At 41.0% G+C, this 20,187-nt stretch overlaps 1 protein-coding gene across 1 annotated transcript in view; it reads right to left on the bottom strand.

The window, feature by feature from the left end:
* TNNI3K (TNNI3 interacting kinase) overlaps nt 1-20,187 on the bottom strand; it is a 96,700-nt gene that overhangs the window by 37,742 nt on the left and 38,771 nt on the right. The window contains exons 18-19 of the mRNA XM_052800710.1: nt 1,500-1,552; nt 24-76 (exon numbers count right to left, since the gene is read on the bottom strand). Coding sequence (XP_052656670.1) covers nt 24-76; nt 1,500-1,552 — 106 coding nt within the window. The remainder of the gene's footprint in view (nt 1-23; nt 77-1,499; nt 1,553-20,187) is intronic.

Below are 20,187 nucleotides of genomic sequence, written 5' to 3'. Positions count from 1 at the left end.
ATGGAACAAAACAAGAAACAAACCCCAGGTTGTTTTGTCATATTGTCTTCATCCACGGATTGCAAAAATCTAGATTCTGAAACACACAGAACAACAACAACAACAACAAATTACTGTCAACCCAATACAGATATCCACCTTATTATGCAAAAGTCTTGGTATAAAGTATTTTGGTTTGGGGGTTTTTTTGTTGTTTTTTTAATAACTCTGGGGTTTTGAGAGTCCAGGAGAACTGTGATAGCTGTTTTTCAACAAGGATGTGTACAGACAATGAGGCTTCTGAGACCTGCATACCAAATTCAGTGCTGGCATAAATCTACAAAGCTCCATCGACATTAATAGCAGTTTACAGCAGCTGAGGATCCAGCTCAGGATTTGTGACCTCATGGTTATTTGTACTGGTTAATATAACTGTATCTAGATTTACAACGAACAGTCACTGAGCCCTGCATTAAAATGCAATCCCACAGAAGCCTGTCAGTCTTATTTAATGTCAGAAAAGCAGCCCACCTAAAAATAACAAGATCTTGCACAAATATAGTGAAGGTGGTATATGCTACATTTTGCGATACATAAATAAGTCCCCAAGCAGGACTTAGACGCCTTTGACATATCAGAAAAATACACTTAAGCATGCATCTGTATGACTAAGGGTATTGTCAGCAATGCCCCAGACAAGCAGCTACTCCCACGTGGTCCAAGCCTTCTGCTATTTTCTTGCTTCAGCAGGCTGGATAACAGCAGGTGTGGATCAGCACTGGGTCCCTCACAGATATGGTCATCCCGCCACCATCCTCCTCCTGTGTTAAGCTGACATTCATGCTTCTCTGCTGATCACATCTGTGGTGATATTGCACAGTAACAATGGCCATGTCTTAAGTCAAGTGGTTCCTAAGGAGTTAGATTGAACCAAGCTCCCTAAACTCCACCCTTGCACCAAGAAGAATGTACTCCCATGGAGCCTGACTGATAAACACCAAGAGAATGCACAAAATCCAGATTCAGAAAATATAGCCTAGTCTAATTTTGGACACAAAGTTACTAAGGTCCATAACTGAAATAATGAGCTACATTCTGCTCTTTAAAATGAAAGAAACCTCTCCTATTGCCATGGGGCTTTGCTGCCAACAGGCAGACCTGCACAAGAACACCATCCTCAGATCCTAACCACTTGCCATGAAAGAGGAGGACACATCTTCTATTACAGGCATTTCTCACTCAACTTCTTCCTCTAACCTACTGCTAGAACTTACACAAACTGAGATGCATCCATCTCGCTATCATCTGGGCTTCCTACTCATGTAAACAGTGGGGTACTCCACAGCACCTGCTAACTTAGATGAGACAAAAAATAGGGGTATTCTCATCCCTAAAAGCCTTTTGTGTCCTCTCATAATAACAAAATTAAGAGCAACCTCCTCAGCATTTTCTTAGTCAGCACATGTTTAGTTTTAGAGAATTTGAGGTTAATTTATAAATGTTTAATAAAAACTCCTTACCTCCAAAATCAGCAACAACTGCATGACCATCCTCATACAGGAGAATATTGTGACTGGGGAAAAAACCCAAATTATTATAGGTAATTGTTTAATAGTGTCTTAAAGATGGTAAAAATTTTACAGTTTTTGGTTCATAGCTAAATTCTTGAGGAGTTCAAATCACCTGCTTAAGTAGATAAATGTCTATAGATAAACCACTTTTAGCTACATCTCATATTTATTATTATAAAGTACACATTAGCTCTGAGAAGGCAAACCCAATAGCTTCATAAATGAGAATGTCAGTTTCTAATCAATACTAGAGCAAAACAATTTCTGTAATTAGTTATAGATCAAGTATAACAGCTTTATTCAATATGTGCACTGAATCTCAGTGATGAAGTAAAAAAGATGATATTTGAATATCAACACAGTGATGGCTTTTAAATAAAATTACATGGATTGATTCTTTTCTGGTTTAAGGCTTAGATAAGTGTAAATTCATAGTGGCAATTCCTAACTTATGCCAATGTATAGAAGGGAAGGAACAGATCTGAAGAGTCCATATAGAATGGATCACTAGAAGCCATAAGAAATCCATTAAGCTGGGGGCAAAAAAAAAGATAACACAATGGTAAGTCCTACTCAATGTAATAACCACACTTAATAATGCAAATGTTACTTTCATGAGACAAAGGTACTTTATTTCTTAAAATATCTCCATTTGTTTATGAAAAGAAGACACGTCATTCATCCTGTAGCTTATGTCAGCATCTAGGATGAAAGCTTCTCTCTGTTCGCACTAAGGGAGATTTGTCAGTCGCTAGAGGTAAGATTTAAGTCCTGCCTTCCATTCGTGTCCCAGTTCTACAGTGTCCATTTTATAACATCTTTGAGAGCTAGCAGAGTACAACTGATGATGTATGCTAAGTTACTTTGGACCTGAACTGAGTCTCAGGTAAAGTGCCAGATTTCCATCTGCTTAATAAGTCAGGACCACTTAGTGATTTACCTTATTGTCCATAAAATGCATATTCCTTGTAATTGTGTGATGGGCATAATTGCAAGCATAAAGTATTGCTCATTATTGGACATCAAAAGAACCACATTTTGCATTTATCCTTAAAAATTACACTTGCAAAAATTACAGTGTGTTTTGACTGTGGTAGTGGAACCTCTTGGTAGCATCTCCTTCCAAAGCTCCCTAGGCAAACTGGTCCGTACCATGGAATTAGCATCCCTGGAGACTGGTGGCTGCAACTATGAACAGTAGCAAGGAAGGATTTGGGGCAATGGCTGGTGTCCTGCGGAGAGTGGAGCCCACGCTGCTCAGGACTGTGGCTGAAGCTGTGGTTCAACCAAGCAGGATTTCACAGACAAGAACGCTGTGCAGCCCAGCGCTTCCACGAAATGTTGGAGTTACCATGCGAGGGCTGCAGAGGTGACCTGTGTCTGTTCCCTGCCTCTGCTCACCCTGACTCCAGGTGCTACAGCTGGAACTACCTGTGCACCATGAAAAATGCCCTGGATCTCAGGTGTACTGCAGCCAGGGTGAGGCTCATATTCATGTCTTCTAACTGAACTGCAGGCAGCAAGAAACGCCAGGAAAATGTGATAGTCATGTTAGACATATATGTCAGGTTTTTATTTCAATATAAAGTCTTCATCTTTGCCCCAGGTGGTTTCTGGAGTTAGGAAGAAAGGAATAAATGCAGGAAAATTCTTGTTTGGTCAGCACATGTATGGGGCAATCTCTGTCAGGACATCTAGAGATCAGAGAAATCATTTATCAAAGATAATTACTTCTACTGACACCTATCAAAGTGTTTTGATTTCTGTGAAATCTTTGAAACCATAGTAACTGCAGGCCTTAGTGAATGTAAAGGATTGGATAACCAGAACTTTAGCTTAGATTGTCAGCAGAGATATTTGGAGGCTTAAAGTTAAATCTATTGGATTTGTCCTAAAACTACTAGAACCAGAGGTGAATTATGAGATTTGTGTGGTGGTTTAAACCCATTTATTGAAGGTAATGTGAAGAAAATTCAGCTTTATTTACATATTATTTCGCTTTATTTACATATTATTTATTCAAAGACAGTGAGGGATATGGATAATGTCTGGGAGGAAATCTAACCCTGTGTATGCATCCTTTCTACTAACTAGAGGATTTAAAAAAATAAGCTTCCAAGTATGAACAAAACAACTACAAAAAGATTTTGACATAAGACTGTAAATATTTATCATTCATTTTATAGAAGTGTCATCTTGTGAGCAGGTAGGCAGGAGAGCTGCAAACCAAACCAAACCAAACTAAACTAGAATATTTCTAACACTGAAACTGTGAAAAGGAAGATATTCAGATTAGATAAGAACCAAATGGTCATTTATTACACATTTTCACCTTGATAGCTTCAAATAAGAGAAAAAAGTAACATTACATTTGGAAAACAATTAATTCTCATTTGGGGGCACTTTATTCTTGGACTTGGGCTGAACAGATAAAAGACTAAATGATACAAGTGAGGAAAGTGTCAACTCCTGAATTCTGGAGATGTAGAGAAGATCAAACATAAGTCAACAAGACAGAAGTTCCCAGCCTTGCAAGCAGAATATCTGCTCTGGAGGGATACTCAACCTGAACTAATTAGCCCTCCTCAGGGGCAGGGATAAGTCTTCTGGGCAGACCGCCATGACAACATAACAATTTCAGGACGTGGTTTAGTGGGCATAGTGGTATTGGGTTGACAGTTGGACTCGATGGTCTTAAAGGTCTTTTCCAACCTAAATGATTCTATGACTCTATGATTCAATGTTTTTAGCTCAGGATTGGTATTCTCATGCAGGAGTATGGGTATGTGTTTGGTACAGCTGTATCAGCTCACCTGCAACTAGCTCAGGAATCTTTCACATGGGGCTGGCATTTGGAAATGCCTTCTGTTGACTTGGAAGTTAATGTCTGAAGCAATATGTGCTGATAGAAAATAAAATATTGAAGGTGAGTCTCTATAAACTTAACTTCTTCAGCAGAATGGAAATAAGAAGAAATTCTGGCTGTGTAGGAACTTATGGTGGGCAGACCCTATTCCTATGTATTTGGCATTTCCAGGGAGACTTCCATTCAATTAATATATCAGGGGACTTGGAACCAGTCCCCGGATCAATGGGTCTCTGTCTATATGTACATCGACAGTTGGAGAATGTCAGCATACAGAGCTGTGGCACTATTCCAACCCATGCAGTGGGGAAGTGGATATATGAGCTGTTCTCCAAGGTGGCTGGCATTTACAATGAGTACCCAACTTATGTTTTTGATGAGGAGGGAAGAATTTCTTCCTCAGAGCAATATATAGAGCTTAAAACAAGGGCTCCTCTAAAGTCACTGCAATTATTGCACCTTGATTGAAACTCATGGCTCAAGAGCCTCACTTCTCCAGCATCACCGGGCAGTTGGATGGCCATTGCCTACAGAAAGGTACTCTGGATTTCTGAGGTTGAGACCCCTGTTGAGAGGAAGGGCTTTGGAGGAACCGAGTGTGCCAGCATGTGTAGCAAAAACATCAGCTCCATCAAAGAAGGAAAACCACAGTTGGGCTGAATTTTATCCACATTTAAGAGCAGAGTTTCTGAGCCCCTGCAGACTGCATTCAAGTTAGAAACAGTGTTGTAAAGATGCCCATATGTACAGTCCATTGTGTACACTGGGGACACTTTGGATTCTCTGCTTGTCCAGGCACTGCTGAACTCTCTGTTCTCTAACAATTTGATTTTCTTTTCATTTGATAATGATGGTGTCTAACCCTAAAACAAGAAGACACTGTATCCTCCCTGAAGCTATCAGTGTACTACAGATACTTAAGCAAGTGACTTCCAAGCTCTTGGTTCTGTCTCCCTGATGAATGTTGTGCAGGAAAAGATTCAGAGGTATAGGGCAGCTGGAACTTACTTCCCTCCAAAAGGGATACAGTAAAACTCTTGTTCAGAGATATCTCATTCCTTAGTAGTTACTAAAAGGATATTGCCAAGAACCCGAATAGCTGTAATCTCTTGTCTCTGCCATACCTCATAGATTGAGAGTAAATAAATAGCCATTAAATTAAGCACACAACATCAGTTTCTCACAAATTAAACTTAGCCTTTCCTGCTCTGCCTCAGCTCTTAGTTATAATTTTGCAATTTCATTAAGAAAAAAACCCCAAACTGAAAAAAATAGAAATGAGATTTCATTTCTTAAGTAAGCAGCAATTGGTAACTGAAATTTACAGAAGAGTTTCAAAGTGAATGTCTAATTACAGTCAGGTTTTTATATCATCTTTATCTCTATAGTATTCCTCATCTTTCACTATTTCTTTTTCTAAGAGAAACGGGTGAGAATTGCACAGATTATTTTCTATAACCAGGTGACAGAACAGACAGCACTCTGCTCCTTGCTACATCAATTTGAAGATCATATTTACAGGAGAGAGAGGACCCAGTTCTGCACCGCTTGTCACAGGAGGAACAACAAAAACGGACCTTCACACGCCTCTGACCAGCTGCAGGGCTCACCCTCGGCCATGACCCCCTTGCAGCAAGCGGCAGAGGTGCGATTGCCCCTTCTCTTCCCAGCCGCAGCCTTGGGGCTGCCGTGGGCGAGCGGGGGCCACTCTGCCTTTGCCTTCAGGCTCCCAAAGCGCCAGGCCAGGCAGCTTCCAGCTGTGCTGGAGCGCTGCCGTTGTCGTTCTAGAGCTAGCCAGGTGGCTTAAAGGCATTTGGCTCACAAGCAGACTCTGTAAGGTCACGAAGAAAGCCAACTGCAAAAATAGATACGTTTATAAAGAAAAGTAATCAAGAAATGAGAATGGAGTGCTTAGCAGCTCTGCAGTACTTTCGTTGAGGACTTGTGTACTTTCAGGTGCTTCTTTCTTTCTCTTGAAGCGGTGAGACATGCGGGTAAAGTCATTGTGATTCAATGCACCCTGGGTGAAGGCAGCGGTTCCTCTGAACTCACAAGTCCTCAGCTGCCAGTACCTGTCCCCGCACCCCCAGCTCCACGTGGTCGGAGCTTGGGTGGGTTCCTGCCTGAATGAAGGAGTCTCGGGATGGTCGGGGGACAGATGGGGTTTAACTCAGTTCGTTAGGGGTGGTGCGAAGCTGCACCGCTTGCACCTGCAAGCACCGTACCTCACTGCTGGAGACGATCCCAGGCTGACAGGACAGGGAGGCAGCATGAACCCATTTCTCACAGTGCATTCAACAGGCTGCAACAGCACAGCCTTCCTTATGCCTGCTCATCAGTGTGTATGCATTGGCTTCCAAGGTGGTTGATACATGGGGACAGAGCTGGGCACCTCCAGGTGCACTAATATGTGTTGCTCTGGTCTTAGCAAAGAAGTCTAGAGAGTCTGGCTGGGTCTGCAGCAAACTCTGCTGACTGGTGGAACAGACTGCAGAAGGGGCATCCTGTGCCATTATTCCATAGAGTTTTATGTGCGCTCACCAGTGAAACAAAATTTGCTAAGCATTAATTTCCTGAAAAATCAAGAAGAGGAACACTAAAATACATAAACGTGACTGGCCAAAGTGGGAATTTCGGGTTTTTTTTTTAGCTGAGGGAGTATTTGTATTGATAATCTTTGCATTGCCTACTCTTCACTTCAACAAGCAATGCAGTTCCCACCACTGTTCATCCTGCGCTCTCCTCTACAGACTTGCCCCAGTCAAGAAACCTGACCACTAATGAGATCTGGAAGCAAGGATCATGTCTTTCAGCACAGCCACATCTTGCTTTGGCTGCATGTCTATTAGCTTAGGGAGCATTTTGACTTTTGAAGGTCAGCAGTAGGGCAGGGTAATTGTTGGCAGTGTTTCTGCTTGGTTTTGAGCTGAGATCTAAGGGGCAAATTGCAGCCCATTCACTGCTTTCCCAAATGAGCCTGGAGGGGTTTGTTTGCCAGAGTCCAAATCTCTGGCAAAACAGCTTGATGTAGCACTTAATAACTAACACATAATTTTGTTTGGAAGCTTCAGATAGCTTCTTTCGGTGGTGGAAGTGTTAAGAAACAGTTACCACATTGGTATTTCTCTTTCAGCAGTTTGTAGCTCAGTAGCAAATGTAAATCTGGGCTGAGCTGTGATTTGCCAAAGGCCAGCCATATGAACAGAATTTAAAAAAAAAAAATCTACCACTTCTTATTTGTTCTTCTGGCCTGCCTGTGATATACATAAATATACCTGCTGGTCATGATGCTGGCATAATCAACGCTAATATAGAACTTCAGAACCACAGAATTATTGATGATTTTCATTAGTCAAATGCAACTACCTAATATTAGTTATTTACTCAGTCAGGGTTTTTCTCCAGAATAAACTCACCAAGAGAAATGACAGAAGCCAATTTACAATGTGACATTTAAAACAAGACTGGATAAGGTTTTAGGAAAAAGACAACAGGGAATAAATCTGCAATGACCTACAGCATTGATCTGATCTGAACTCCCATGTAACACAGGACATTCAACTCCTCCAAATTCTTGCTGTGGTGTAAGAATTGTGGCTGAACCGGATCATGAGTTTTGGAAAAAGAAGATGTGTTCCTCATTGGTGAGACAGTTACTTTGCTCTGATGTTGAAGGAGCCAAAAGGCTGTTTGACTGTACTGGCATAATCTTCTGAACTGTTACAGCATAACCCACACTACTAATATGTAGCCCTCTCTGGAAGGCTTTTAGCTTGCATGTGCCCAGCACATGCATTACATTTGTAACTCGTAATAAATCTGCAACTGATGTCACCGCAATGATCTACAAAACAAAATTCCTCTAATTGACTGTGGTTGGAAAGTCTAAAAACTTCATGCAGAATATACACACACAGTCTTTCGGGCAATCTTCTACTTACACCTATTTTATAAATACTGCAGACATTCTGTACCATCTCCTCAAACTCCATTATCTCAACACAACTACCTAAGAAGAACACAACAGCATAAGAATGACAAGGAGCTCAAGGACTTCTTGCTGATTTTCTGCGACGCACTCAGATTTATCCATAAGATGCATATGCATAAGTGTTAGAATTATTAACAAAAGGACACTGGGATGGAGGCATTTGCAGAAAATTGATAATATACAAACAGAGACTAGCTTAATGTCCCAAGAAAAATTAAGCCTCAAAGGTCTTGGAAATAGACTCATTTAATAGAGTGGTTTGGGAAATAAGCCCAGGTATTCCCAGAAGTTTTCAAGGTTGCAACTTTTGATTTTGCCCTGAATTAAGATGGAAAGCAGACATTTCATAATGTGCTGTGCAAAGAAAATGACATTTTTTCCCCGTAAGTAACTAAATAACTTGACTGAAGTGTTGCATTCTGAATTTATCCTCTAAGCTGGCCCACATTATAAATTACGATAAATCCTAGGAGCCTACATTCTTCAACTGTCAAACAACTGCATGTAAAAAGCAAAATTTTGGTAATTCCCAGGGAGAATGTCCATGAACTTGATGCCTTACTGAAAACAAAACAAAAACATAACTTCTCTGCTAGAAAATACTTCAGATGTAAAGTTTCCAGTCAGCCCTACCAAGGTTTATACACAGACTGGTCACTAGAGGGGGGTGCAATGCACAATTTGTAAGCATGTCACATTACCTCTGAATTTTCTTTCATTGTGGGTCTTTCTGATACGGATCAGTTATACCCTTTGGCAACACTTGTTTTAGCTTAAATGCACATCTTAATTCCGGGAGAGATAATTCAAATTATATTTACTTTGCCAAAAGTATAGAGAAAGAGAGAAACAGTTACAAAGCATGGGAGATGTTGGAGTAGGTAATATTTTCTTTTTGCCAACTCTGTTATCTTACATAGCACTGCAAATTAAGATAGTTTTGTACGTTTCTTGTGCTTGTCAATATGTTGTGGAACTAAACCATTTGGGAGTAATAGGCTTTATCAGGTATATATCCTTTTTTAAATCTTATTTTATTTTTTATGTGCCCAATCCTTAACGGACCAAAAAAGGAATAAGAAAGACAGAAAAAACAGGAGAGATCCCTTTTCCCCTCTCACAATCTTTTAATCCCCAGTGAATGGCAGTGAGCATTAAATCAAATCAGGTTCTTTGACATTCTTGGTTACATCTCTCACAGACAGACATGTTCCCTAGTCATTTAGGAGACACTACTGGTCTTACAAGTACTGTGACACTGCAAATAACGGCTTAGTGAATCTTCAAAACCTTAATCTTGAAAATCTATCTTTCTCCTAATACTAGTCCCTGTTTCATGGCTTTTGACTGGGCTATGGAACTTGAAATTAAAGCTGTTGGCAGCAGTCCTTCCCCTTCTGCGGTACTTCTTTACAGAGGGATAGAGAAGCAAAGGATTGAAGCTCTGTCAATCAAAATGACCAAAACTGAATCTAGTCCAAAATGTTTTCTCTTCTGTGTTTTTTAAGGTGCTTAGTCTAATCTACTAGTAGGTTTTACTGTATGAAGTGAAATGAGATAAGGTTTGAAGCCAGCTTTGTATACTATTAACAGATTTCATATAGGCATTTCATTTTGAAGTCAGTCAAACTTTGGGGAAGGTTTTGGACTAGATGATCTTGGAGGTCCCTCCCAACTTAACTATTCCATGATTTTATTAACTGTAGCTTTCCAGTGGCCTCTCTTTAATTGCTCAGCATGCAAGCAGCTCTTTATGCAACAAACTACACAGGGATTTGCTAAGGAAATTCATTAATTCCCCAAGCATTGAGTAAACACCTATATGCATATTTATACACATACGGGCTTTTGCTTCTGTGGATCCATAAATGCCTTTTGAATGCACTTATTTCCTGCTTCTCTTCTTCATACTATATTAAGCATACAAAACGATGTGTCATTTTACTACAATGCTGACACATTTGACAGCACATAGTTATCAGAACTGAAGTGTTCCCTCCCCATATACAAATGAATTTTAGCTACTCATGGTCAGAACTATCTATAGACAGACCCTTCTTTTTACACCAGTGTAGCAAATATGAGTGCTTTTGCAGAAGGTAGCTAACCAATGACAAAGAACCAGCGTCTCTCTCGGTTCTGCAGGCTGGAAATGCCAGGCCAGGGATTTCAGAGGTCTTTCTCAGAACAGAGAGGACACATCCAGTGTAACAGAATCTTGGTGCAGTCTGTGCACTACTGCTTGAGATATTCCATAACCACAGTTTTCTTATGCACCATAAAGAAAGACAGTTGCATTCTTAGGATTGCAGTATTTTCACATTGCCATCCACCTGAATTACAGGACTTTCACTTGGGAAAACTCCTGGTGTGGCTCACGTTCACAAGGTTTGACAGAGTTGTTTATAATTTGGAAAGCTGAACACAAACATGTAACATTTATTTAATATACCTAAACTGAGGTTACTAAGGAGTTAGGAACACAAGCCATACTCACACCACTATGTCACTTCAAATTGGAATTAGGGTTTACAGTGGCTGAAAACTAAGGTGAGCACCTACACTGGACAAAAAAAGCAAAGCTTGTCTAAAGAGGGAGCACACAGCGGTTTTGGAAGGCACTTACTTTACATTAAGAGAATAAAAGTCCTGTGATAATCTAAGAGAAGGTGTAGATGCCAATTAATTGATAGATGTTGGTAGATCTAGGGCACTTGAAACTTTTAAAGTGAAGGTAAGCTATGAAAAGATTGATAGGTTATCTGTTCCTTAAAGTCTTGAATACATAGTGGTGTTCCAGCTGAAATGTATACACTAGGCAACCAAAGTTATGGCCCAAATTATGCATACCAGAGTCTAAAATGGCTGGTTCTAACAGCAGAGGACTGAGTTTGTTGACTCACACAATGTCTCACAGTCCTAAGCTGAGTGCTGACTAAAACTATTCTTTTTGGTTTTATTATCTGCAGAGCAGGATGAACAAGAGACTAAGCACAGTGTTTGAAAAATACCCCCCATATGAGAAAAATTATGTGCTTTCATTCCTGGCTGTGTAGAAACAGACTATTTTGAATCTAAGTTTGTTTTCCAGTCTTCAGAATTATTTCAGGTTCATGTCTTGTTCAACATGACACTCTCAATTGAAGTTTTTTTAGAAAAGAAGCTGAACTGTAAGGTATGAGGGTTTGGGAAACCATAGTTTGAGGTCAGTAAATTGCAAAAAAAAAGAGTAATAGTTTTCAAGTAAGGATAGCTACTAGTTAGACTAAAAGGTGATCTGATTCACTTCACTCTATTTACAGCTTCTGAGATCCTTTATTCTTAACCTCGCAGTGGATCATTGCAACCTCAGCGCGAAATTGTAAATGGTTGTATCCTGCAATGGACATTGATTCCAGGGGATATTACTCTATACAAACTTCTGATGTGAGCCATAGTACTTATTGATTTCATCAGTGTCCAAATTACTTTTCTTGTAATATTGACTTTTTTCTGCAAAAGCATATACATGAGCAGAACATCCACTTTATTAAAGAGTCTGGCTTTCAAAACAGTTAAAAACCTTTCTGTGCTGCCCTTCCAAACCCTGAGCAGTGTTTCTGAATCACGTGTTACCAGACTCTGTGTAGCAGAGAAAGCAGGCTAAATAAATCATGAGCCAGCACCTGTCCTTTGACTCATTGACAGGAGTCCCACTGAGCTCCCTGCAAACTGAGGTTTTCAACACCTCTCCTAACTGTGGTGCTTGTTCAGGTGTAGAAATACAGATTTAAGAGTTTAACACAACACATCCTGACTTAAAACCCTTGCTATGATTCCCTGCTCTCTCTTCTCTTTACAGAAATATAAAACCCAGAAGATTGGTGCACCATAAACATAAATGTAATTTCTCAAAATGCTGAGATAAGGCCTGAGCTGAGTGATGATTTCTCAGATGCATTCAGGACTGGAGACAGAGGATGTGACTGAATTGGGGACACCCTGACAGGGTGGCTCAAGAGGGCCCATGGAGGAAAGCCCTTGGTGAGTCAGTCTGCTCCTGAGCAGCACCTCTCCGGGCAGATGCAGACAGATGTTGTTTTCCCTTTGGGAGACAGGCTGGTGCTGGGGCTGTGCGTGCATCGGTACAATGCTGTGTTCAACATGCTCTGCCCTGTCAGCAAACTGCTCAGCTCAGAAGCAGCGCCAGGGGCATTCGTCATTTCCAGCAACCTCAACGCAGAGACAGAGAAGTCATGCCTGTCTACACCTGCGGGGAGGCATGTCTGATGCACTTCCAAAGCAGCTCTTCGCTTTCCTACCATCCATAACAGTCGTATTTTCCTCTGGTCAGGACACTGTCTCTTGACCTTCCCTCTCTTCCTTTCCCTCCTGCCTGCTCCCCTGTCTGATCCTGGGATCATACACTAGCCAGAAAGAGAGAAGCTGCTTCTTCTTCATGTGGCTGTAGGGAATGGGATTGCTCTGCTTTATCCCTTTCTACTTTTCTGACTGCTTCACTGGTTTTTATTCCAGGTGGACATGTGGCTGTGACCAAATCTGGAAGGCAGCGTTTTAACGGGTGGTTAGATACCCCTTTTCATGCAGGGAGACACAGCAAAAGGAAGAGGAGCCTGTGGCTGACATGAAGTTGCAGGTACTTCACAGTTGGTTTTTTGTGTGTTTGGTTTTATTTTAAGAGGAAACGCCCCAAAGAAAGCCTCCTAACGTGAAGGATGCCCCAGCTGGGACTCCCATTCACACTGTCCTGAAGCTGGGGTGCTCTCTCAAATCTCGATGCGACGCAAGGCAGCATCTTCCCTCCTGGGCCCCCAGGCAGGTGCAGGTGATCCCCGGGGAAAACCGGTGGCACCAGGAGCAGCAGAGAACAGAAGCCTGGTGCTGCCCTATCAGTGCCACGGAGCAGGGACCTGAAGTCAAAGGTACATACAAGGGATGCTTTCCTCAGCTGTGCCTTCCCCTGCTCCGAAACCCGGCACCCCCAACCCTCCCTTCGTTGGGTGGGGAGACACAGGGCTGTCTCACATACTGGGGAGAAGACACTGGCGAGGCCAGATCAGGCTGCTTGGCCAGAGGGTTCCCCAGGAGTGGCAGGGTGCAAGGGATGAAGGTGGGTCTTACAAAGGACCTGAAGACAGTCTGAGAACTGATTTCCTCAGACAACAGAAGCTGAAGCACACTGGTTTTGGTGGGACATATGCCTTTCTGAATTTGTGATTTTAAAACAACCACTACAAAGGCAGAGGCAGGCAGTACTCTATCAGTCACCACTAAAAGAAGTAAATGTACACTCAGTGAAGAGGGAGCGTGGTTATAGTTCAGGATGTACAGGAGAGCTAACATTTATTTCTGGGTTCTCTAAAAGGGCTTGGCAAAATCTAGTTATTGTGACAGAACAGTAACAATGGATCAAAATTCATTATTATCCTAGAAGGATGTCTGGAGATGTAAGCTTTTCTTTCAAACTTTGAAAAAGCTTTATGGATCTCGGTTTCCTGGGAGAGACTTTGTAGTAAGTACATAAAATGGAAGGCAAACTTGTGAAGAACAGATACCAGGAATTAACAAAACTGAAGCTTTGATTATTTTTCTTTGTTTCTATGTTTGATCAAGATGAAGCACAGCCAGCAGCCAAGTGAAAAAGGAACTCGGTATGTGTGTTCTAAACAAAACATAACATTTACCCCAATTTGGAAAGATCAACTCAAGTATGTCAAGATTTTGTGAAGTCAGTAACACTGAGGTAGTGATGCAGTGCTGTGCAGCACAAATTAGGATTACTTAGAAGGTATCTGTGATGCTCTAATTAGCAGGGAAGGATCTACATGCCTGGGAAGAGTTAAAATATCTTTAAATGTGGGGGTCAGGAGAAAAAGAGCCACACAACAGAGCTGCTGCTGCTAGCACACTTTTGCACACAGGCTGCCCTGAGCAGGATCAGCTCTGCACAGCGGTCCCTCGTATCCTGCACAGTGCGACTGCACTAGTCTTTTATCCTAGCAGATCCACAACTTAGGAATCAGCTGTACTTTTCCAGGCAGCTCAGAAATAGGCTGAAGTGTGGTGAGTATCACTTTTTCTAGGAGAAAAAGAAAATCCTGAGTTTTTACACACTAAGTCATTTGGTTTTCAAACCACTGTGATACTATCACAGAATACAAATACGTATTGCTGCAGGGACAAGACGTCTGCCATAGATGTTAGCAACCAGGAAAGCTGAAAAGAGCTGGAATAACATCTCCCCACTTCAGCACTTAACTAGGTCTAGCTGGATATCTAGCTGAAACAGCAAGACACTGTTCAATTACTGTCACACTTGCTAGAGAAAAGAGGAGGTTCTGTACCTGGAACAGAAACTTGATGAGAGAGGAAACATTTAAAAATAACTGGAAAAGTGAGCTATTGCCACAGTTACAATCTTTTACAGCTCTATAAATGTTGGATAGAATCAAGCTTAGGGACAATGACAAAATACTTGCTGTTTAAATCTTTGCTAGTGAAAGACATGTACTATATCCAAGATGCAGTACAAGAATATAGATCATGACCATGCAGGCAAAATATCTTTCGCCCATTGCAAAATGTCATTTAGCAGGAAAAGTGTGTATAGAATCTATTGAAAATTGATTTACCGATTCAAGGAAGCTATTGCAATTGATTTAATTTTCAGCAAAGAACACATGAGGAAGCAGAACACCAGTTGCATGCAACAAATAAAAAGCAAGGCTTTTAGAAATTAGCATCACAAACACAGATCTTCAAACAACCTGGGAATGTGGGGAAATTCACAAAATGCTTTAGCTAGGTCAAAAGCTTCCTGTAACTCTGAAGATCAAGGTTTTCATACACCAGTCACTATGCCTTCATGGCACATTGCTTTTGAAGGGCTGAGCAAATTACAATGTAAAAGAGTATGAATGTGGACACAACAATGCTTACATGATATTGATCAAAATGTTGACTGATCCAAGTAAATTCAGGAGAGTGAAAAATATATGAAAACAAGAAATGAAAAAGTTGGCAATGGCTTACATGATGAAGGGAAAATGAAAGTAATAGATGGTCTCAACAAAAAAGTGTAACTTGCCCATATTAGAGTTGTAGATCTGAGCAAGAACAGTCAAGTGAGGAACAAATTTCACTGGATAACAGTTTTTAGGACAGAAAAAAATTTAAGCTCTCCCAACCAGGACTCCCACAAATCACTGCCTTCAAGATTTCTAGCTTCACCTAAACCCAAACCTTGGGATGATAAATTTAATCATAAAAGTGTAGTGGTGTCATACAATGTAGCCATGACTCTTTTAGTTTATATTTAATCTGATTTTAGCTCCCATATATACTTCCCATCAAAATATTTCAGTGATTTGAGTATGACATGTGGAATTGTTTCGAGATGCCCACCAGATGTCAAATGAAAATATTAATCAAACGCAAGGCTAAACTAGAGAGGCTCTTGAAGGCTATGCCCTGGGTTGAATGTAGGCACACGAATCATACAAAAATACAGACTTTTCTGGGGTCTTGGTTCAAATTTGACCTTTGTAAGTAGGGACAAAAAGTATCACCATTTCTCAATGTGAATAAAATGTATTGAGCCCTCTCTTCAACTTCAACCTACTCAAGGATTGTATAGACCTTGAATAAACCCAACTTGATGATACACATAGTCAAGACCTGGGCTGACAGTTTTTGTGGAGAAGCCGAGAAATCAATAAACAGACCCTTTCTATGCATGGCATGCATAAGTCTTTCTGAAAAAACAATGCCGAAATGCCCATCTTGGTGCTGAGAGTATGGACATATCTGAAAGCAGGAGGTAATCTCTGGAAGGGTTTTGTCAGTCTGGTACCACCAGTGAACACTACAGTTACTAATTTTTCTTTTCTAAAGTAAAAAATATAACCCACAGAAATAAGGCTTGGAAGGTACAGCTCAAAACCACTATTATTGCCTCAATGGCACTTGGAAATTTGAAAACCACAGATGAGAAAGGAACTCTTAAGCCTCTGTTTTGAGAAATACAGCAAGATAAATCTGATCTGATCTGATCTGACAGAAGGTTAATAATGAGTTCAGCAGAATCAGAAATTAATTGTCTTCTGTTAAGGCCACACAGTTTGAAATGGTGAGACCAAGCATCATTCTCTTCATGAAACCACGGAAGGAAGAAAACGCAAAAAGAATCAGAAGTGTGTAATCATCCTGGCTTTCACAAAAGCAAGTAGTTCTGCGGGCCTGCCAGATGCAAGGGCTTCTCCCTCTCAGGGCAAGAGACAGGCAAAGCACATTCAGTGCGTGTCCCTCTCCCAGATAACAGGGCTATGAAAGGATCCTTCTACCTTTAACACACTGTGGGTTTAATGAAAGGCAACTGCTATTTTAAGATTTCATAAGGGATTTTATAACAAAGAGGAGTTGCAGACACCATCCCCATTACCACCAGGCTTCCATCCTTTCTTTCATCTTTCTCACTAAGGCATCTCTCAGAAACTTTTACAGAGAGTTAAAGCCATCAAATGAAGGTTAGTCGCTCAAAGGCTTGGTCCAACCATGTTCAGCTGTTACAGCTTAAATTAAATTGATACTAAAATGGTCTCTTTTTTATTAAAGTGCTATAATCATTGTGGCTACAATCCCTCACCATGGTATAAGTAGTAATAAGCTGATACATGTCACCATTGCTGATAGCTGTCAGAACTTCTTTTTCCAGAACTGGAAAAGCAAAATAAAACTCCCAATTATTCTCAAAATGGAAGGATAACCCCTTTTCCAGGGTAGATACATGAAAGATTCATTTTCTTCTCTGTTCTGTCAAGCCATATTGCAGATTTATTTAATGCGTTATGTGCATTGCATTAGATTTCAGAACTCACAGAGTTACAAGCTATGTGAAGATTTAAGGTAAAAAATTTGAGGCTCCTGTGAAGCCACTGGCAAACTTAACACAGAATTTCACTCTTGGTCTTTCTCTTAAGTTGCCGTAAAGATTTTCATCTAGTAATTGTGCCTGTGGGCTGACTGGGACTCATGCTGAAAACGTGACTTCTGTTCTCACACTAAATAAAGTTTCAGAAGTTAAGCTACTCTCAGCACCACACATCAACTGCACTGATGTCCTTATAGCAAATTCTCTTTTGACCCTCACAAATATGATCTGGTAAAAGTTCTGTGAGGCAATGATACGCTTTTTGGCTCTCTAGTGAGATACTGTTTGGGGTTTTCTTTTGTGGAAAACATTATTTTAAATCCTTCAGTGCAGAACTATTTTTCTAACAGCCAGCAGTGACAAGGCATAAAGCTGAACCACAAGGTCTGGATCTTTGCTGTCCTAAATCGTTACACAGGCTGCAGCATTCAGACACAGGGCTCTTGGCTTGCACCATGACTGAGGCAAGAACTATAGCTTCAGAAGAAAGCATCTCCCTCTGAGCTCCATGTTTTGGTGGCCTGCAAAGAGCCTGTGAAGGGATGCAGGTATATGAAGGAGACTCAGTGAGAAAGTAGAGGATGCGTGAAGTCAGAGCCAGTGGAGTGAGGAGAAGGGAACCTCGACTGTAAGGAGGAGGACAAGAGGTGGTGGACATGGATGGTATACAATGGAGAAATGAGGCAAGTACAATCCTGGAAAAAGACATTCTTCTAGCCTGTCTTCTTTGTAGGTCGATATGCAGGTTGCTTTCTGCACAGCAAATCCTAGCCAATCCACCTTATACTTTAAAAAATGGACCCTCACTAGGGTCTGGCCTAAACAGTTTTTTTCCGTAACATTTCCAAAAGCCTCTAGGACTGGTGGAGGCATGTCACTCTTACCAACAGCGATTTTTTTTTTTTTTTTGAGAAAGAAAGTTTAGTGTAGCAAACCTCTGTCCAATGCCAAGCTTTTCCTCACAATTTAATATACTAAAAGTTTTAAATATCAATAATTTCTCTTTGCTCTTAATCTAGACCTTGCCGTACAAGACGGGTTAAGATCAATTTGCCAGAAGAGTAAAGGTACCTAGTTAGAAACTGTTAGCAATCCTGACTTGGGCCAAAATTGAAGAACTGCATGTCCATCTCGGTACTCAGGACTTAAAAGGGGTGCAGAAGAGATGACAAAGGCAGAAAGCCGTTTGTTCAAAGCAGTGCACAGCTATGCTGTGTGAGAGGAAAGCCCAACCATCCCCAGTTCGAATGATGTGCCTTTTGCATTAAAGGGCTAGCAGAACTAAGAATCGTGTTTTGTCTTTAGCAAAAGGATCATTTTCATCTAAAACCTCACAATTCAATACAGTTAGGTATTTCACCACCCTTCACTGAAATACACACATCACGAGACTATTGTCATAGCCAGAACAGCAAGAACAGATTTTTCTCTGCATATACCGAGGACTCAGTGCTTCCACTCAGGTATCACCAAAGAAACAGAATGAGTGCACAGCCTGCACTATATTTTAGCTCTTAGAAGCGATCCAGTCAGAGATGCTTTTATCTGTAACAAATGGCCAAAAAACCGAAGAAAGAGTCAGATGAACTCAGTGATTATGGGAAAATATTTAAAGTAAAAAAGACAAAACAAAGGAAAGGAGATGAAGTAATGAAAGAACGCGACAAAGGGTTATTTGAAACTACAGTGCTATGCTGAAAATAAACTGAGAATTCTCAGATGGAAAATTAAAAAAACCCAAACAAACAGATTAAACAAGTATTTGTATCCATCCTTGCAGGACAGTGGAAGAAAGTGTTTTCCCGTGTGGGAAATTCAGTCAACAAGGACAGAAACCAATGAATTAAGTGTTCAGGATTTCATCATTTCAGTTATTAAAAAATTAGAGAGTCTTTCATAACAACAAGATGTCAGGACCGAGCACGCTCTGTACTGAGGAAAACTTAGCTGACATTACCAAACCTGACTTAATTCAGGACATACCCCTAAAGACTAGAAAACAACAGTATGAGGCACCAGCAACACACCAGGAAATTAGAGACCCACCAGCTTGCTGCCAATCCTGGGGGGAGCACTCGAAGCTGTAAGGGGATCAAGAGGTGCAACATCTGCCGCAGTGAAGCACCGCCTGGTCAGGAGCAGCCGACGGCTGCAGGAGGGACCCCTGTCCCCCCGATCCCCAGGGACCCCTGCAGCCACTGCTGCTGGGCCAGGCGAGGTGCCGCAGAGCGGAGAGCACGGGGCCTTTCGGGGAGCACTTGATGCCCGCTCGGCTCTGTGGGCAAAGGTGCAAGGTGAGACATCGCCACCCGCCTGACCACGGGATTCCCATGGGATCGGCACTGCACGGACTGCTGGTGCTGCAGGCAGGCTTCATGCACAAACGCAGTCAAGAATACACAGTTTGTGCTGTGCATTCTAAGATTTCCCTGAATTCCTCCCAAATCGCTCAGAGCTGGTTACTGAAAAGCTTTGCAGTCACATCACTTGATAATGAATTGTAATTAGTTCAAAATGTTAGAAGACAATTTGAGTTGCACTTCAGAGTTTGACTGTCCTAATGTCTCCTGCTAATTAATGGAACTGTTTGAAGAAGTCATTTTTATGGACTGTTTCATTTTGCCTTGACTCAGAACATTTTACGGAGCTTAACGTTATGGAATAAAAAGTGGGGAACAGACATTTCTTGTCAACAAAATTGTACTTGTTCATATGAAGATGAAACTTTCAATTTTTCATTTTTATTTTTTGAGATTTATTTGATAAGTAGAATTATATTTTAAAAACTTGGAATTTGAATTAGAATTAAAAAAAAATAGGAAAAATAGAAAAAATAATTAAAAACGTCAAA

Source organism: Harpia harpyja, chromosome 11 (genome assembly GCF_026419915.1).
Source record: "Harpia harpyja isolate bHarHar1 chromosome 11, bHarHar1 primary haplotype, whole genome shotgun sequence".
NCBI lineage: Eukaryota > Metazoa > Chordata > Aves > Accipitriformes > Accipitridae > Harpia > Harpia harpyja.
Note: the sequence above shows the minus strand (reverse complement) of the source record. Positions and strands in the feature narration are given on the sequence as shown.